Source organism: Gopherus flavomarginatus, chromosome 1, assembly GCF_025201925.1.
Source record: "Gopherus flavomarginatus isolate rGopFla2 chromosome 1, rGopFla2.mat.asm, whole genome shotgun sequence".
Lineage (NCBI taxonomy): Eukaryota > Metazoa > Chordata > Testudines > Testudinidae > Gopherus > Gopherus flavomarginatus.
Genome location: NC_066617.1, coordinates 158,241,853 through 158,262,197, shown reverse-complemented (window position 1 = coordinate 158,262,197; position 20,345 = coordinate 158,241,853). Strand labels below are relative to the sequence as shown.

At 43.6% G+C, this 20,345-nt stretch overlaps 2 protein-coding genes across 5 annotated transcripts in view; one reads left to right on the top strand and one right to left on the bottom strand.

Annotated features, from left to right (window-relative positions):
* RABL3 (RAB, member of RAS oncogene family like 3) overlaps positions 1-5,699 on the bottom strand; it is a 45,428-nt gene extending 39,729 nt beyond the window's left edge. For both annotated transcript variants that reach the window (XM_050961739.1, XM_050961748.1), the window contains exons 1-3: positions 5,587-5,699; positions 2,759-2,850; positions 1,097-1,226 (exon numbers count right to left, since the gene is read on the bottom strand). In XM_050961739.1, the coding sequence (XP_050817696.1) occupies positions 1,097-1,226; positions 2,759-2,850; positions 5,587-5,632 (268 nt within the window). In that variant the 5' untranslated portion in view covers positions 5,633-5,699. The remainder of the gene's footprint in view (positions 1-1,096; positions 1,227-2,758; positions 2,851-5,586) is intronic.
* Positions 5,700-5,763: 64 nt separating this feature from the next.
* The window catches only part of GTF2E1 (general transcription factor IIE subunit 1), a 114,430-nt gene continuing 99,848 nt past the window's right edge, over positions 5,764-20,345 (top strand). The window contains exon 1 of one of the 3 annotated variants that reach the window (XM_050959409.1): positions 5,764-6,079. The gene's annotated coding sequence lies outside the window, so the exon portion shown is untranslated. Of the gene's footprint in view, positions 6,084-19,205; positions 19,289-20,345 lie in introns of those variants that run through there. The other 2 variants (XM_050959401.1, XM_050959420.1) reach the window with 2 other exon arrangements.

Below are 20,345 nucleotides of genomic sequence, written 5' to 3'. Positions count from 1 at the left end.
CCAGTGACAGGGCAGCTCTCATTCTTGTGTCCTTGTGCCACAAGGCTGGGGCAAGCTCACACTGTCTCGTGAATGCGGCTTTCCTCATGCGAAAGTTCTGCAGCCACTGCTCGTCATCCCACACGTGCATCACAATTCAATCCCACCACTCAGTGCTTGTTTCCTGAGCCCAAAAGTGGCATTCCACGGTGGTCAGCACCTCCGTGAATGCCACAAGCAATCTCATGTCGTAGCTACAACGCGTGGTGAGATCAATGTCGCACTCCTCTTGCCTTTGTAGTTTAAGGAATAACTTCACTGCCACTTGTGACGTACTGGTCAGAGCAAGTAGCATGCTGGTTAGCAGTTCAGGATCCATTCCTGCAGCCTGGAAGAGGCAGGGCACACAGTACATGAACCGTTGAAAGATGGCGCCAAATGCAGACAGAAGCACAGGGATTGACGCAATGCAAAGCAATGCATCGCAGGGCATTGGGACTGGACCCAGGATGCCCCACAACCCCCTCTGCCTTCCAACAAGTCTTAGAGGCAAAAGAGAAAAAGGTGCTCTGTGGAACAGATGCCCAGAGTGCACCACTCTGAATAGCCCTGCAAGTGCCACAAGTGTGAACATGCTATTGTCCAGGCAGCTATCAGTGTGAACACACGACAGTGGTATCCCTTCTGTGTTCTCTGAGCTGCGCTGTAACTGCTGGCGCTTTAACTTTGCAAGTGTAGATGTGCCCATGTTCATGTGTCCTGTGAGACCCCAGCCTCCATTTTTCCTGGGCTGGTCCACACGTGCACAGGAAGGTTTTCAAGTAAACAGAGCCATTTCCAGTCATTGATTCTGAAGCACCCTTAATGCCTTCCACTTAATATGTTCACATCAGTAATACAAGTTTATATCTTATTCTCCTAACTCCAGACATAGAAATAATAAATGCAAACAAATAGGATGAACACACTCAGTAGACTTCTTTCCAGTCTAATTTCTTTTTTCAAAGTGCAGATATTATAATAAAACCTGGGTGAATTGTGACTTAAAACCAATACTGATATCTCACAACAGAGAGTAGTCGGAAACAAAAATGGAATTACACCAAACATACTTTACCATTCACAGAGTTGTAAAAAACTGCCCGTGTGCTTTTCACGCTACTAGCACTGCCCACTGAACCGCCAACGTCCCACAACTCGATGTAGTAAGTCTTCTCTTCTGGGGTCCCCTCTTTGTAGTCATGAATCTGAAAAAAAAATAAAAAAAAAAAATCAATCCATAAGTAAGCAGAAGGCGATGCACACAATGCTGACCCTAGCTGGAAGGGCAAAAATTCCCAGTGTTGGAACAGTAACTTTTAAATCAGAGTACATGGATCCATGTCACTGTGTACTGTGAGGCTATCAGATCTCACAAACTACACATGTCCAGACCAGGTCAGTAGACCTGCAATGGATACCATGATGCTTCAGGAAGCAGTCTTGCTGAGCCAGTAGAGGGCCTTCTTCCTTCAGAGATATTGGTGAACCTAAATCCTCACTGTGATACTTACGGGCACTCTGCTGCTAAAGCAGATGAAAAAGTGAGGTTCTGACCTCTTGTGGTCATTAAAGGACATATGGTAATAGTTGCAAGATTAAGATTAGCACTGGTGTCTAGTTATTTATCTTCTCTTGAAGTTTCAATTCAATTCACTATCCGTCAATTTTCCTCCTAAAGTCTGATGTGTAGTTTTGCTCTGCACTATTAAAAACGAATGCCTCATTTCTTTTCCCCAAAAGTTGGAAATGTGCACTGGGATCCTTTGGAATGAAAGATGCTGTTCAGACATTAAGACAGTATCATCACTAGCCTCAGGCAAAGCATGACACCTTGGAAAGAATGAAATTTACAATAGGCTTAGGAGGGGATGTTTTTCACCACACCATGTGGATGGTTGCTCATCACTGAAAACTTCCTCATAAATTTCTAGATTCCCCAAGCCATTAGCTTCTGCTGTCAGCAGCCTGTAAAAAAGGCAGCATTTCACAGACATCCTGCTCTTTAATGACATGAGCAAAACATTCTTACATGATATAAACAAATGAAATTAAATCCTTTTCTTTTATATGTTTGGCTGGCAGCATGAGTGTGGAATTAAGCTATATGTGGCAATTGATTTCCAGGGAATTTTGAAGAGTTTAGTTTAATTTAATGTAGTCACCTACTGATACTGAGTTCACCACTCAATGAACGGTAATAATAATACAGTTATATCCACTATAATATGATGCTTCTATAAAGGACACATATCTAGGATTCTTTAGATGTACCATTGTAAAGCCTAATTTTTGGGAGCAAAAATGCTCAGTGTATAATGAGAATATCTTACCTTGCTTTACCACCTTTTGTCCCAAAGTGTTAAACAATTTACATACATCATCACTGAAATGCAACTACTTAGGAGGTGGAGGGCAGCTGTTAGTTCATTATAGGTAAGTGAGAGAAGAGGAAATTTTAACCAAAGACACCAGGTAAACCTCTTTCATTAAGAAAATGCCATGAGACCCTTTAATGTTCATACAAAATAGGCAAGACTTAAGCATAAATATTTAAGATATCATTTGAAAGACCAACTCACAGTAAACTTAATTTAAAGGCCTTGGAAGTATCCTGCTGAGATCTGAACCTGTGACTCCAGAGAGCACTGCCCACAGTGTCAAGATTAGATGGTTCATTTCTTCTAACTTTTGAAGGACAGATGCAGTACACACTATAAGTTTAGAAAGTTTCACCTACTCGGACATCCACTGAGCAGCCCACTGTCCAAGATGGGTTTCCCAACACCTGGTTCTGGCACAACAGATGAACAAGTGAAGACTTCCCAACACCTGAAAAACAAACATAAATAGAAGCTCCATAGTTGGCAATGCATGATCTTTACATTTACCAGTGATACCATAATAGGAGCATGGTTAAGACTCAAGAGTGATGATAGCATAATCTTAGGTCAATTGAATGAGCTGGAATAATCTTGGTAAATCAGGCAAAAAGGCTCAGCAGTGGAATTCTAAATATAACACATCTTAGTGTAAAACGATGCACTTGGGTAGAAATAGCATTCATGCTAAGTATAGCTTAAATGGCAATGAACTAATTACTAGAGCAAAGGATAGTGGCCTAGTTGTATTGTTAGACACATTTAAATCTATGATCACCTAAGTGCAGCATCAGTAAAAAAATATTGGTGATAGGAACACCATGGGTATCTCTACATTGGAGTGGAAGGTGAAATTTCCAGCTCAGGCAGACGTACATGTGCTAGCTGATTGAGCTAGTGCACTAAAAATAGCTGTTTAACTGTGGCTGCATGGGCTGTGGGATCCGCTAGTTGCCTCAAGCACAAACCTGTCTGAAGCTCTAGATATGTAACCAGGGTGGCGAGTCCACTCTGCTGCCTGTACAGCCTCAGCTACAATGCTGTTTTTAGCACACAAGCTCCACCAGAGCTCTCACAGGTACCTGAACTGGAAATTATACCTCCAGCTCCACTGTAGACATACCCTATAAATACTGAGGTTTGTAAAATGAAGGACAATAGCACACGGGCTTTTGTCAAGGGGAATACATAAGTCTGAGAATATTGTGCTATTGCTTATATAGAAACGGGTACGTCCCATTTGAACCATAGTATCTAGTGCACCCTATTTGAAGGAAGATCTAACTGAATTGGAGAGAGTGTAGCATTAGGCAACTAAAATGGTAAAGGATTAGTGGGTGTTAAATAGCAGTGAGTAGTAACACTGGGTGAGGACAATGAAGGGACATGATTAATGCATTAAACTAAGTTATTATAAAATTACGCTTACATCTAAGAATTTAAACCATGCTCATCATTCATGATATCTGATAACTTAATATAGGCCATAGTTTAACAATCTACTTGAAATTTCTGAACAAACCAGAACAAGACAAGACAAACAGAATTTTATAAGGGAGTGGTGAACAGATGGAATGGATTTTCAATCAAAGATAGTGAAAATATGTTTAAGCAAAAACTGGATGACTATGGAATGTATAAAACTAAAAGCATAATTAGTTACTTTTGTACTCAATAGTGGCTGTCTACATCCCCATCCTCTGGTTGTTCCCACAGTTTTTGTTGGTTTGTTTGGGTTTCTTTTGCTTGGAAAGATTTGTCCTCCTCTGACTCAAAGAATTATATATTTTTTAATTTAAATACACCTCTGCTCTGATATAAGGCTGTCCTCAGGAGCCAAAAAATCTTACCGTGTTATAGGTGAAACTTTGTTATATCGACCTTGCTTTGATCCACCTGAGTGTGCAGCCCCGCTCCCCTGGCGTGTGACTTTACTGTGTTAAATCCGAATTCGTGTTATAGCAGGTCGTGTTATATTGGAGTAGAGGTGTATTTTCTTGACAGTCATTAAATCATTCCAGATAGTCTAATGGCCTGCATCTGGTCTTATATGACTATGTAACAATATACATACTGGAACCTTTAGAAACCAGAATGATAGGATTTTGCTTCTTACAGTAATTCTCATTTGCTACTCAATCCCATTAGACCTGGCTTCCCACTCAAGTCTTGACTTGTACCTTCCTACCATAAGAAGTTAAACCATGGTATCAGGACACACCTGATACAGCTAGGCAATCACTGCACCCTTCCATAGAGAGAGCTTGAAACTAATAGGATTCTTCTGAAGATCATGAGCTCAGTCAAAGGATGCACTAAGAAAAAGCCAATCTGGGCACGCATGAATTTAGTGAAGGGTGGGAAGAACAAGGGGGCTGTTCTGAAGGCTAAGATGAGGAAATATCAGGGCAGACACCATGGGAAGGCCGAAGGAGTTTCCACTGTCCAGCCCAATTCTCAGCCCCTTTTCACTTTTACGGGAAGTCTCCTCTGGGGCTGGAATTGCCCCATTTCCCTTCCAGCCCCAAAGAAGAACCAGTCAGCGCCAGTGCTGAGCCCTTCCGCTGATTCGAGGCTTTGGAAAACTGCTTAACATTCACACTAGAAACTGGATTCCGGCTTTCTCATGCACAGCCACAGCTCAGAGGGGAGCTCTATGCAGCGCCTCCCAGCCAGGACCGGCGCTAGGGGTTTGAGCGCCCTAGGCGGACGGGAATTTCGCCACCCCAGCGCGCTGGTCCCGTGGCTCCGGTGGAGCTGCTGCAGTGGTGCCTGCGGAGGGTCCAGTGCTCCGCGGCTCCGGTGGAGCTGCCGCAGTCATGCCTGTGGGCGGTTCACCGGAGCCGCGCGAGCAGCCCACCGCGCGCAGGCACCACCGCGGCAGCTCCACCGGAGCCGCCTGCCGCCCCCTCCGGCAAAACGGCGCCCACCACTTATTCTCGTGCCCTAGACGATTGCCTAGGCTGCCTAAATGGTAGCGCCGGCCCTGCTCCCGGCAAGGGAGCCGGCGGGGTCGCCCTGGGCGCCGCCTCGCCCCCAGGTGTCTCTGCAGGACACGCGCCAGAGCTGCGCAAAGGCGCGTGCGGGGGCTGCCAGGGCACGAGGCAGGGGCTGGCGCGGCGTAGAGGGGAGGGCGGGGCCGACTGGAAGGGGGAGGGGTGGGGAGGGCCCTCACGGAGTCACTCACCTGAGTCCCCCAGCACCAGCACCTTCACCCTGTCTAACGCAGCCATTTTACCCTGCCCAGCAACAGAGCCTCACACAGCACCGCCCCTTCCCGGCGCAGCCAATCATAACCCCTCTCGGACCATTCACTCAACCAATTGGGTGGCCTCTCCCGTCCGCGCCCCACTATATTACCGTATTCGCTTTTGATTGGCACATGAGGGTTGAGGCGGGCCTAGTGCCCCGCTTCAGAGAGCGATTGGTGCGCTGCCCTCTCAATCCCCGTCGCAGCCGGGGATGCGTAGCGGCTCCCCGCCCGCTCTCCGGCTGGATTGGAGCAGATCTCCTCGCGCCCGGCGAGGGTGCGTTACCTCGTGTGTGTGTCACAGGGATGCGCCGCCGGGTAGGCCGGCGGAGTGATTCCATAGGTGTGCGCCGAGGACTGTGTATTATGACGTCAGATGACGGAATTTCTGAAAGCGCCGCCTGGAGACGGAGCCAGCCCGGAGCGGCCGGCAGGTCAGTCCCGTGCCCGGGCGCGGGCGGCGGCAGCTGCTGCTGCTCCCCGCGCGCTTCTCCTGGGCACGCGGGTCGGCTTGCGCCGAGATCCTGGGTTCCCGCTCACGGCCCCGACGCTGACGGTTGGTTCCGGGCGGCGGTGCCCGCGCCCGGACCGAGCCGCTGGGGGAGCGGGGCCGCCTCGTGCTCCGGCTGTTAGAGCCGCACCGCGGCGCGCGCGGGGAAGGGGGTTAAACGGCGCCGGGGCGGCCTCGGGCTGACGCGCCACGTGGTTTGCGCCGGGCTGGCCGGGCGCTCTGCGGGGAGCGGGCTTCGGCCCAGGGTCCTCGCAGCGCTCATCATCCGGCCCAGCGATCAGTTCTGCACGCGCCTGCTGGGCCGTGAACTCTACCTTGCATCAGGCTCCCCCAGCTCATGAACGTTTTGCGTGGGGGACTGGTCGCTTTCATACCAGATCCTTTCCTAGTCTCTGGTTACATCTTCCTGTTGTAGAGAAGTTCCAGATACAAAATTTAGGCGTTTTCTTTTAAAAATAAACAAAAATTCAACATCAGACATGTAAAAAGCAGTGCGACAGGAGGGAAGGCATAGTGGGGATAGAGAAATTATGCAAGGGGATCTAGGCTGGGCGACTAGAATCATGGACTGAAAACTCGGAGATTCGGTTTAGGAAAAATACAGCTAATATAGTGGGGTGGGATGTGGGGAGCGGGGTATAATCAGAAGCAATACACAATAGGGGGAAGGAATCCCATAAAAGACCAAGAGGCAGTGATAGAAAGCAAAGGAGGCATAAGTTTGCAGTATGATGTTGCTGCAAAAATGCATGTCTGGGATTCCAGATGACAGGACTTACCCTCGCAACTTCCTTGGGAAACTGTGCCTAGACCACTCTCTCTAAATAGTTCTTGTGGTTGGTACAGTCTCCCTGATAGAAATAATGACATGAAATTAAGACTGATAGCACATCTTTTCAACCACCTTAATTTTCTCTCTCTTCTTTGTGTTTATACCCACTGTTCATAAACTGTTGTTCCTCCACTTAGTTGTTGATTAGCTACACTAAATATTAGAAGAGTCAAATCATTTCTCACACAATAAATGTCAGTCCATTTAGTCTCTTGATCACTTTTGTTCCTTTTTTCTGGCATCCCATCAGTTTGTCAGTTTCTTTCTGGTAATGTGGTGCCCAGTACAAATAAAACATTCTAGGTCCAGTTGCGTCTGAGACATGAAAAACAGACATTATCTCCCTGCTTGTCAGAAGCTGTGCAAGGAGAACGTATTAAGCCCTTTGGACTGTGATGGTGAAATCATACGAGTTTTTGGAAATGATTCTGAGATTTGTATGAAAAACATATTACTCAAATGGACCCACCAGCTTGTTAGCTTCATTGGAAGTAATTCATTTATTCCATTGTGGTCCCACAAGTTATACTTCTGGTGGAAGAGGATTAGATTCTTCTGTGGGCATCTACTACAGTAACAGTGTAATTGTAGGTACTCCTGGATTCCTATGCAGTTATATAATCCTTAGGAACATATACATATTCCATGTCAAACTACTGGTCTTGTTAGTCTGGTAACCTGTGCTCAGTGGCTACCAATATTTGCTGCATGAGAAACAGGCAATCCCAGTCATGCAAGCTGGTCAGTTGTACAGTGTTGCAGGGAGTAGAACACCAAAATAAGAATATGAATACCTGGGTTCTGTTCCTTGTTTCTGCTACTAACTCAGTTTGGCCTTGAGCAAATATCTCTCTCTCTCTCTCTCTGCGTGTATCCATATGTGCAAAATGGTGTAATGTTTCACCATCATTGATGAATGCTTTGAGATCTGTGGAATGAAAGGTGCTGCGTATGTGCTGAGCATTACTGTTACACAGGGTTGAAAGAATTACACTCTGACCCTGAAGTGTTCAGTTTATGCCCTGAAATGTGACTTCATTACCTTTGTGTCATTTTACTGCCTCTGGTTCCAAATGTTAATTGCAAAATAGTCAGGTGTTTCTTAATTCCAATCACCATATTGGACTCTAACCACCTTCTTCAGCAAATCCCACAGGCTCTTTACTTACTGCAGTGAAAATATCCCCTTTTATTTCTTCTAAAATCACACACCATTAACTTAATTACATGACCAATTGCTTTTATATATGAGATGGGAGACTCAAAAGAAATTGATCTGTTTTCACTTTAATCTATTATTTCTCCCCCTCTAATTTACACTTCGGTTGAGAGGAGTCCTCTAGTAAACATAAATACAAAAGAGCATATCAATTCATCTCACACAGTGTCTAAGGCAAAGCAGGAGAAAGGAGGTGCAGTGATCACATTTTGAAGAGACTGAGCGCAGGGTTTACTGGAGCCTCCAGGGAGTGGGATTTGGAATGCTCCAGGAAGTATCAGAGAGAAGCTATAGGATTTGAAACTAATCTGATGTAGAGGCAGTTTTTGTATGGTAGAAACAAGAAGAAGGATCCATAGCTCATGGTGGAGAAAACCAGGCTGATACAAACACCCACTGGAGTATCTGAAGTTAGGCCTGCCTAGGTGTAGAGATTAGGAAGGATGGTCATTTACCTGGTTCTGAAATAGACTGGTGGAGATTTGCTCTTGAGGGTAATATGTTGATGTTACATATCCTAATTAGACATTTCTATTAATGGAATTTTCCCCACTGCAGTTCTGTGGAATCAGCTTATTTTCCCTTCTTTTAGTCCTCCTTGTGAAGGAGAATTGAAAAATGGTCACATCAGCTCCAATTTTTCTTCCACTGGGAGACTTAATGCTAAACTTCACCAGGTTTGCTGAGCAAGAAGCTAGCAGTCAAATCTGGGACTCCTGCATGGCTGCACAAGTAGGATACTGGACAACCTGGATCACAGAGGGAGTGTGTATTGTTATCTGTGTAATGCCATAACTTGGCATGGCAGTTGTCAAAGACTTTTAAAAGGACACTTTCCCCGGCCTCTGGGTTTTTGATCTGTATTAGACAAACCTAAAATATGAGTATAACAGATGCAGAAAGCAGGTTGTGGAAGATGGGGAGAGGATTAAAATAAACTGTGAGTCATATAGTGAGTCAGTCATAAGTTTATAAGCGGAGACTGAAGTCTAGTGGTTAGCGGAAAAATGGACTTGGGACTTTGGGTTCTTTCCCCTTTCTCGCAGTGTCTCGCCCCGTGACTGGACAAGTCATTTCATCTTTTTGCCTCATTTTTCCCCTTCTGTTCCCTCATATGAGCATCATGAGGCTTAATGAATGAGACCCCTAAGTGAAAGTCACTAAAGGAATCCGTATAACTCTAGTATTTTATCAACATCAGTGAGATAGACTAAAATAAATGAGAAGTTACAGGTGTAGTAACCAAATAAAAGTTGAAGATAAAAATGGCCACTTGACTTTTAAAATAAATATATTTCTTTTAAGGTTACAGATCTTGCTGACAGATTGTTTTCCCAAGTTTTTGGCTTCTAAATGCTGTGATCCTCACCATGTTAGTCAAGTAGAGTGGGAAGGAAGATGGATCAGGCATCACTGGTAGAAATTCTGTTTGGCAAAGAGTTCTTGAAATATTTGTTGTGGCTGTGTATAAGGTGAAAAAAAGTTTCATTGGTTTCTTCATAGCTTCGGCAAAGTCCTGGGCGGTGGAACTATTCCATCTGGTTTACATGCTGACCATTCTGGGCTCTTTGCACCCAGTGACAGTTCTTTGCTATGATGGTTAATGGGCTAGCTGTGCATCTCTCCCCTTCTGGTCTCTCTGAGTGCTAGATCTCATGTCTTCACTTCACCTGGGGGAGAATTCCACAATTCTCCCACTCTTAGATTAGGTCCTGGACTGCAGCACCCTGTGTATCCACTGGGCCTACCCAACAGGTCCTACTGGGTTAGGCATCTGTGATCTTCCCTTTGGGCATCTGTGACCAATGGTATATATAGTGACCAGACAGTCTTTTTAAACAAAATTGTTCTTACTGTGAGAATAAACAAAGCATTTAGGGCAAAGGGGGATTTTAAAACCGTCTACAAGCATGTCTATCATACCAAAGGCTAACCATCTCCTGATGATAACCTAGGCAGGCCTAACTTCAGATACTCCAGTGGGTGTTTGTATCAGCCTGGTTTCCTGGAACAGCACACTAACAATTGCCTCCCTCTCTTTTGAGTCCCTTTTTAAACTTCTAGAATGCTTTTGATCTTGTGTTTCCATGTCTCTTCCTGTCCAGCATTGTTTCTTAACCTGCTTACCAAGCATTACCAAGCAATGACCTATCTGCAGCTATTGTTTTCTTGCTTGCTTGTTTTTCCTAATAGCCCCCATTATTAAATCAACAGATTTATATGTAAACATCCCCAATAATTAGGTTTGCATACAGTACTCATATATTATTACAAAATAGTTCAGTGTCCTTCATGCTTGTCATGAAATGTCTTCAAATTTCTTTGCATGTATAATGAATTCAGGCTTAGCTTACTACTTCCACTCCCAGTTCTCAAGTGTACACATGCAGAGTCTTGCTCACTTGAATTTTAGTCTGTGATGGATGTTGGGGCTTTGGAGGTACTGGGGATGCATGTGCTACCACCTGTGAGTTGGATCCATGTCCTTTGAGTACGTTACAGCCAGCAAGAAGCTGGGGACCATTACTAGAACTGGTAGTTATTTGTGGCAGGAGAGCAAGGTGCCAGCTTCTCTTAAAGAAGAAATTCATTAGACCCTCAATGAGTTCTCTTGATACTGATATGCTCTCTGACTATTGCTCTATCTCAAATCACATATATTTGAGGCAAGATTGAGAAGGCTGTGGCAAAATAACTCCAGCTGCACGTAGATTCTTCGTGTTCCTGCCTATAATCAGTTTGGTTTTAGGACTTAGTATAAAATGAAAGTTGCGTTGGTGGTGGTGGAATATCAAGTGTCCTTGATTATTTTTAGGTCTGTCATCTGCCTTCAATATTGTCAACTAACTTGCAGACTGTAGTGGGGGTTGAATAGGTCTCCCTTCAGTGATATTATTTCTTACTCTCTGGGTCTTCTCTGACAGAGATACAGGACACCTGCCTGTCTACTACAAAGGTGCTGTTCTGCAGAATTTTATTTAGTCCTTTTGTTAACCATTTTATTGGAATGGGGGTTAGTGAGGAAGATTGTGGGTTGCAGTGTATTCTGTATGCTTATGTCTGAGCTTTATATTTCTGACTGCTGTTGCATTGAAATAATTCATCTGAGAAAGACTATGTCTACGCTACAGGCACTACAGAGGCACTTACTACAGCAATGGAAGGAATCCCCCCACAAGGCAGTAGCTGGCAGACAGAAAAATACTTTTCATTGACCTAGCGGTGTCTATAATTGGATGTTGGTTGGCTTAACTACATCTCTCAGGGATGTCAGTTTGGGGCATAGAGGAGGGTTAAGTGGGTGAGGTTCAGCCTACACAAAAGTGTATTTGCTAGATGAGGGGTAATAGTTAAAGGAAATAGTGAAAAATCTGCTGGCCCTTCTTGCTAAATTATGTCCATCATTTTCAGTATGTATAATCTAGGGAATCTTGTTGGATCCCTAGTTGCTACTGCATATTGAAGTACCAGTGATTGCCATGTGCATTTATCTGTACTTGCATTCCTTTAGAAAGGCTGTGTTTATTTGGACATTTGTCAGCTCTAAGTTTAAGCTACTGTATTTAAAATGTAAGCACTACATGAGGCTGTACTTTAAAAGCTTTTTGAAACTGTACCTAGCACAGATTTCTGCAGAACTGAACATGGTCTGGAGAGAAAATGTCTTTCACCTATGCTCTGTGATAATCATAGGGCAGTGTTTCTCAAACTGAGGGTCCCGACCCAGAAAGGGGTAACAAGGCTATTGTAGGTTGCGGTGTTGCCACTCTTTCTTCTGCGCTCTCTTCAGAGGTGGGCAGCTGGAGAGTGATGGCTGCTGGCTGGAAGCCTAGCTCTGAACACAGTACCACTGCCATCAGCAGTGCAAAAGTAAGGGTGGCATGGGGAGGTTGTCATTTAAGGGTGTGACGACCCCTCCCAAAAATATTTTCAAAGGTGGGCCCAGCAAAAAACATTTAAGACCCCCCTGCCATGGGGTATGTCAATACAGCAAGCAATACAGCAAGCCGTGGCTGGCCTGGGTTAGCTGACATTGGCTGGGGCTACAGGGTATAACACTGCTGTATAGCCATGCGGGCTCGGGCTGGAGCCTGGGCTCCAGAACCCTCCCCCCTTGTGGGCTGCCATAGCTGTATGAGGGTGCGGGTTCCAGAGCCCAGGTTCCAGTTTGAGCCCAAACATCTACAACGCAGGTTTGCAGCCTTGTAGCCCAAGCCCAGGCCTGCCATGGGTGTAGACATCCATAGAGTTGAAGGCCAGAAGAGACCGCTAAACCAGCTTGTCTATCCTCCTGTATATTACAGGCCACCAGCACGCTAAACCTAACAATAGAAAAGACACCCAAGTAAATGGGGCCCACAGAAGACTAGACTATTATGTGGTACAGGCAGGGAATAGGAGAAACTGAGGTGCACCTTGAGGCTCTCCAAGGACAGGGAAATGATTAAATGAGCTATACCCAGATAACCTGGCAAGTGACCCACACTTTCTCTGCAGATATGTTGATTCAAATGGGAGTGGGGCTGGCGGCAGGATACTTTAGGTGAGGGGTTCTTGTCCCTGGAACTCCGTTCCCTCCTTCTTCCACAACAACCTATATTTGTGATTTTTGGACATGTCACAAGAGACTTCCCCTCCCCACTAGGCTTTTGCTGACAGGGAGATGATTATGAAAGCAGACATTTGAGGTCAGTATTTTTTGGGGGGTGGGGGAGGGAAGAATTGTTTCTTTTGAAACTATGGGTTTCGTCCTTGTTTGGGTGTTCAGCTCTGACATGCTTCATGTAAAATATGTCTTCATAGAAATGTTATAGGATGCCGAGAGCCTGAAATAAGCACAAGCAGCAAAGAATCCTGTGGCATCTTATAGACTAACAGACGTTTTGGAGCATGAGCTTTCGTGGGTGAATACCCACTTCCTCAGATGCATGCTCTGATACTTGAAATAAGCACAATTAATGAATTTGAATAAATAAAGGCCTACAGCCAGCATCTTCCTTCACATGTACCCTTGATTTACAATGACTTAAGGGACAGCCTGGGCAGAGTGGATTGATTGAAACCAAAGCTATTTAAATCACCAATTTTAATTATGATTTTAAGTCAGCAAGCAGGAAACATTGATTTAAATAATCAGTTTTGTTTTGCATTTATACTTTTTAGTTGTTTTCCTATTGATTCTCATTAATTGGTAAACCATTTAATGTTCATAGACTCATAGACTCTAGGACTGGAAGTGACCTCGAGAGGTCATCAAGTCCAGTCCCCTGCCCTCATGGCAGGACCAAATACTGTCTAGACCATCCCTAATAGACATTTATCTAACCTACTCTTAAATATCTCCAGAGTTGGAGATTCCACAACTTCCCTAGGCAATCTATTCCAGTGTTTAACTACCCTGACAGTTAGGAACTTTTTTCTAATGTCCAACCTAAATCTCCCTTGCTGCAGTTTAAGCCCGTTGCTTCTTGTTCTATCATTGGAGGCTAAGGTGAACAAGTTTTCTCCTTCCTCCTGATGACACCCTTTTAGATACCTGAAAACTGCTATCATGTCCCCTCTCAGTCTTCTCTTTTCCAAACTAAACAAACCCAATTCCTTCAGCCTTCCTTCATAGGTCATGTTCTCCAGACCTTTAATCATTCTTGTTGCTCTTCTCTGGACCCTCTCCAATTTCTCCACATCTTTCTTGAAATGTGGTGCCCAGAACTGGACACAATACTCCAGTTGAGGCCTAACCAGCGCAGAGTAAAGCGGAAGAATGACTTCTCGTATCTTGTTTACAACACACCTGTTAATGCATCCCAGAATCATGTTTGCTTTTTTTGCAACAGTATCACACTGTTGACTCATAATAAGCTTGTGGTCTACTATGACCCCTAGATCTCTTTCTGCCATACTCCTTCCTAGACAGTCTCTTCCCATTCTGTATGTGTGAAACTGATTGTTCCTTCCTAAGTGAAGCACTTTGCATTTATCTTTATTGAACTTCATCCTGTTTACCTCAGATCATTTCTCCAATTTGTTCAGATCATTTTGAATTTTGACCCTGTCCTCCAAAGCAGTTGCAATCCCTCCCAGTTTGGTATCGTCCGCAAACTTAATAAGCGCACTTTCTATGCCAACATCTAGATCGTTGATGAAGATATTGAACAGAGCCGGTCCCAAAACAGACCCCTGCGGAACCCCACTTGTTATACCTTTCCAGCAGGATTGGGAGCCATTAATAACTACTCTCTGAGTTCGGTTATCCAGCCAGTTATGCACCCACTTTATAGTAGCCCCATCTAAATTATACTTTCCTAGTTTATCTATAAGAATATCATGCGAGACCGTATCAAATGCCTTACTAAAGTCTAGGTATATCACATCCACCGCTTCTCCGTTATCCACAAGGCTCGTTATCCTATCAAAGAATGTTATCAGATTAGTTTGACACGATTTGTTCTTTACAAATCCATGCTGGCTATTCCCTATCACCTTACCACCTTCCAAGTGTTTGCAGATGATTTCTTTAATTACCTGCTCCATTATCTTCCCTGGCACAGAAGTTAAACTAACTGGTCTGTAGTTTCCTGGGTTGTTTTTATTTCCCTTTTTATAGATGGGTACTATATTTGCCCCCTTCCAGTCTTCTGGAATCTCTCCCGTCTCCCATGATTTCCCAAAGATAATAGCTAGAGGCTCAGATACCTCCTCTGGTAACTCCTTGAGTATTCTAGGATGCATTTCATCAGGCCCTGGTGACTTGCAGGCATCTAACTTTTCTAAGTGATTTTTTACTTGCTCTTTTTTTATTTTATCTTCTAAACCTACCCTCTTCCCGTAAGCATTTACTATACTAGACATTCCTTCAGACTTCTCAGTGAAGACCGAAACAAAGAAGTCATTAAGCATCTCTGCCATTTCCAAGTCTCCCGTTACTGTTTCCCCTTCCTCACTGAGCAGTGGGCCTACCCTGTCCTTGGTCTTCCTCTTGCTTCTAATGTATTGATAAAAAGTCTTCTTGTTTCCCTTTATTCCCATAGCTAGTTTGAGCTCATTTTGTGCCTTTGCCTTTCTAATCTTGCCTCTGCATTCCTGTGTTATTTGCCTATATTCATTCTTTGTGATCTGACCTAGTTTCCATTTTTTATATGACGCCTTTTTATTTTGTAGGTCACGCAAAGTCTCATGGTTAAGCCAAGGTGGTCTTTTGCCAGATTTTCTATCTTTCCTAACCATCGGAATAGCTTGCTTTTGGGCCCTTAATAGGGTCCCTTTGAAAAACTGCCAACTCTCCTCAGTTGTTTTTCCCCTCAGTCTTGATTCCCATGGGACCTCACCTATCAGCTCTCTGAGCTTACCAAAATCCGCCTTCCTGAAATCCATTGTCTCTGTTTTGCTGTACTCCCTTATACCCTTCCTTAGAATTGCAAACTCTTTGATTTCATGATCACTTTCACCCAAGCTTCCTTCTTCTTTCAAATTCTCAACGAGTTCCTCCCTATTTGTTAAAATCAAGTCTAGAACAGCTTCCCCCCTTGTTGCTTTTTCAGCTTTCTGAAATAAAAAGTTGTCTGCAATGCAGTCCAGGAACTTATTGGATAGTCTGTGCCCCGCGGTGTTATTTTCCCAACATATATCTGGATAGTTGAAGTCCCCCATCACCACCAAATCTTTGGCTTTGGATGATTTTGTTAGTTGTTTGAAAAAAGCCTCATCCACCTCTTCCACCTGATTAGGTGGCCTGTAGTAGACTCCCAGCATGACATCACCCGTGTTTTTTACCCCTTTTAGCCTAACCCAGAGACTCTCAACACTTCCATCTCCTATGTCCATCTCCACCTCAGTCCAAGTGTGTACATTTTTAATATATAAGGCAACACCTCCTCCCTTTTTCCCCTGTCTATCCTTCCTGAGCAAACTATACCCATCCACACCAACATTCCAGTCGTGTGTATTATCCCACCAAGTTTCAGTAATGCCAACAATGTCATAGTTGTATTTATTTATTAGCACTTCCAGTTCTTCCTGCTTATTACCCATACTTTTTGCATTTGTATATAGGCATCTAAGATACTGGTTTGATCTTGCCTCCCAGCTTTGCCCTGACCCTCCTTTCTCTCTGCCATTATAGCCCATGCTCCCTCCTGTTTCCAACCCATCTCCCAGGTCTTGTTCCCAACTTACCTGTGGGGTTTGCTCACCTGTCCCCGTCGAACCTAGTTTAAAGCCCTCCTTACTAGGTTAGCCAGTCTGTTGATTTTTGCAGCTGAATATAGCCTTTACACTAAAGTTTGGTGCTGCTTTTTACTAATCAGGAGGATGCATTATAGGGATGTAAAAGTTTAACCAGTTAACTGGTAAGCAATAGTCTTACCAGTTAACCTGCCTTAACTGTTAACCCTGCCGGTACCGGCCCCAATGGCCCTGGGCTGGCTGGAGCAGGCCTCAGCCATGCTGGCAGATCGGCTCCAGTCCCAGCTGCAGCAGCTTGCAAGATCGGCCCAAGCTGCATATTTCAATTGTTTCAATGGTTAATTTTTTAAATGGTGTTTACATCCCTAATGCATTATACCTGAGCACATTTATTTAAACAGTGTAACTTACGTTTATTCAGATTCTTAAATTTTACTTTCATGTTTTGATGCATTTCTTATTTATTACATTGTTTGGTTTTTTTTAATTATTATTATTTGTGATTATTTTGTGTCAAGCTCTATTTGGATGGAAATTCAAATTCAGTCAAATGCACAAAAACATTATTTTATTTCTTTGTTTAATAAAACTACCTTAAAAAGCTGGGCACATAAATTTTTTTTTATCAAACATGTTTGCATTTAAAACTGACTTATTAAACAAAGGAAGTATTATCTGTAGTTAGTGAGTTGAACTGATGGTTTCTGGTCACTGTTTTCTTCAAGATTTTAGAACTAGTGGATCTCATCCTCTTGCACTTTGTTTTTTTTTTTTAGATTGGAAAAGGAAAATAAGCGTTCCCACTTTTTCAACTCCTAATCAGTTTCTTAACTCTGAATGAATTAGTCATTGAACTGAACTGGTTGAATAAACTGAAATGAAAAAAATATTCTTTCTGCACCCGCAGAAGAGGCTACTGCTATGAAAAACTGGGCTAGCGCTTCACCAAGCTCTGGTTCAAGGTGCTTAGCTAGTGACTTCCCACCAGTTCAGTGGTTTGGTTGTCTTTAAAATTTGACAGCAAAAGTACTGCTTAATATTATTTTTTTATGTTTAATTTAAATGATTTTAATAGATTATAATGTTAGGCATTAATGTAGCTTGTCAATTTCAAATTTAATTTTAAATTGGTTTATTTTTAAAAAATAAACCTGTATTAAATTTAAAATCTGATTTTTTAAAAATGTTGTTTTAATCTATTTTTACCCACGCTGAGCTTGGCTGGCTCATCCAAAAGTAGAGTTTAGTCCCATTCAACTGTAAAATTGTCTTGAAAAATCATTCTTGTTTCCTACTTCTCTCACTTTAAAACAACCATGGCACAGCCCAGTTTTAGGGGTTGTTTAGCATTTTATTGTTACAAAATATTTTGCTTTCAGTCTACTTATTTAAGGAAATTTCTGCCTGAAACCTTTTAAAATATGTCACTAACCCCTGCAAAAACTGAGACATTAATGGGAGTGACAGTGTCACTTTCCCTAGAATATCATAGGTGGTCTGATGTTTCTTGCTTTCACTCTCACCCTTTAGTAAGGAAAGTGGGAGATTGTCTGATACCTGTTTTTTATCCTCATGTTCAGAGAAATGGACTCTAAGCATTGAAAGCCATGAATTACCCCTACCCTAAAGAAGCAAGTTGTTGATTATTCCAGCAGAAATCTACATTTATTATAATCTGTATCTGAGAAACGAAGTGCTTAAAATGCATTAAATATTTCAGTTAAGGTTTCAGCAATCACCTGAATTCTACCTCCTGTGCTCCTGCCATACTCCATTAAGAGACTTAAACTCACATGTCACCCCCACCCCCACCCCCGCGCCTCTGCCGCTCACTATTAAGGGATCTTCTTTTAATCTGGGAATACTGTGAATAGGAGGCTTAATAAGGATTAAAGTGAGTATGGTCTATTTGGGTTTATGAACAGGGCTGTTTGAAAAGTGGAGTTAATCTTTATGGGTTAATGCCAGCTTTGTCTTTACACATTTGTCATTGACAACTATTTCCCATGCCACGTTCAGTCAAGTGAAGCAAATTACTGTTAGACAGGTTACCAAGGGGAGTTTCCAAGAGCCCAATTATATTCCTCCTTCACCTCTTTCCCATTTTGATGAGTGAATGACTGGAAAAACTCTTCAGTAGGTGACTTGGAACACATGTTGTCATCTCCTTGGAAAGGGCAGAGACTTCATTTCTGGCATGGATTGGAAATGCTAGGTCACCACGTTTGCCTTAGTAGCCTGACTTTGTATTGAAAGATTGCCCGGCCTCCTTGCTTTTTGGTACTCATAGGAGGGGCTGAACTTTGTAGCTCTGTAGTTGGTATAAACCAAGCTATTTCACTGGCTCCTTCAAGCGTTCACTCTCTTCAAAGACAATATTTCTTCCCCAAAGCAAAAATATCTTGCAAGGCATCTTTCCTTGCCTTAGTGACAATGTCATGCTGACATCTCTGCATCAGGTGGCTGCAATTCTTGGGAAGTGTGAGTGTGCGTGAGGGGAACTCGTATTGTCATATGCTGAGCAGGTTTATTAAGATGGAAGAACGGTGTGGAAGGGGATGGCATAGAAGAAATCAGGGAAATTGGCACTTGAGTAGGCGGGGGTGTCCATTGAAGTATAAAGAGTCAAGAGTTTGGATCAAGCACACACTGATTTTCTATAGAGAACAGATAAAATGGGAATGAACACAGAAAAGGAAGACATACAAAGTGAGTTCTACATATGCATATATGAGAATAAGTTACTTTTTTTTCTCCTTTTGACTCCATGCTGGTGAAATGAGCCCTGAAGTCTCTGTTTATCCCCAAAATAGGCATGGTATAGGCAGTGCCGAGGAAGATTCCCTCATGCCACCTCTTACCACAGTATATTACTACTGGAGAAACCACCACTGAAGTGAGGGGGAAGTTCAGTCTTTGTATTCTGGTCCCCTTCAGCTAGCCAGTCTCCCTGTGAAAGTAGCTTAGTTCCTGACAGACCATAAGGTAACTAAATTGTAAACCATGTATTTCAGGTCAAACTCCCCAGATTCTGTCTACATCATTGCAAATGCTGGTTGAGTTTCACTGGGGAATTTTTTCAAAGCTTTCCTGCAGCTAACTCTACTTTAGCTGCACTGTGTTATTAATGGTGAGAGCCCAGTCTAGATGCACTGCCAGTGTTTGTAAGTGTCCGGTAGCCATGCTAAGATCAGCTCTAATCTACAGTGTTAAGAACACTGATCGCCAGGGGCGGCTCCAGGCACCAGCGCTCCAAGCGCATGCCTGGGGCGGCACGCCACGGAGGGGTGCCGTGCTAGTCTCTGCGAGGGTGGCAGCCTTCGGCAGCTTGCCTGTGGGGGGTCCACCGGTCCCGCGGATTCAGCAGCAATTCGGCAGCCGTTAGGCCAAAGCTGCGGGACCAGCGGACCCTCCGCAGGCAAGCCACCGAAGGCAGCCTGACTGCCGGGTTTGAGGCGGCAAAAAAGCTAGAGCCGCCCCTGCTGATTGCCCGTTTACACTAAGACTCCTATCAATGCTAACTAGTGGAGATAAATAATGTTAGTAAGAGGAAACTTTAAAAAGTTTACTCAGTTTAGTACTTCTTTTTTTATGTGGGATGTGGAGAGTTAACTGTTAAAATGCCCCATCTGGTTGATTTTATGGCATCGGCTTACTTTTCACAGAGGAGTTGGAGATGGATATCCAAGTACTGCCTTTCTTCTGCCATTTGCAGTGTACAGCCTATTCACATTGGTGGGCATTTGGTATCCAAGCTGAGGACAAGATACAGCCCTGAGTCAGGAAAAAAGCATGGGGGAAGGTAGTGCCAGGAGAGAATGGGGAAATGAGTTTGTTTATTTTTGTTTTTTACTCTGCAAGCATGGAGGAGAAGGAAGGAGGTCAGGGATAGACCAATTTTAACTTCTTTATTATTGAGCTGTACCATATAATGCCTAATTACTCAGCCACCA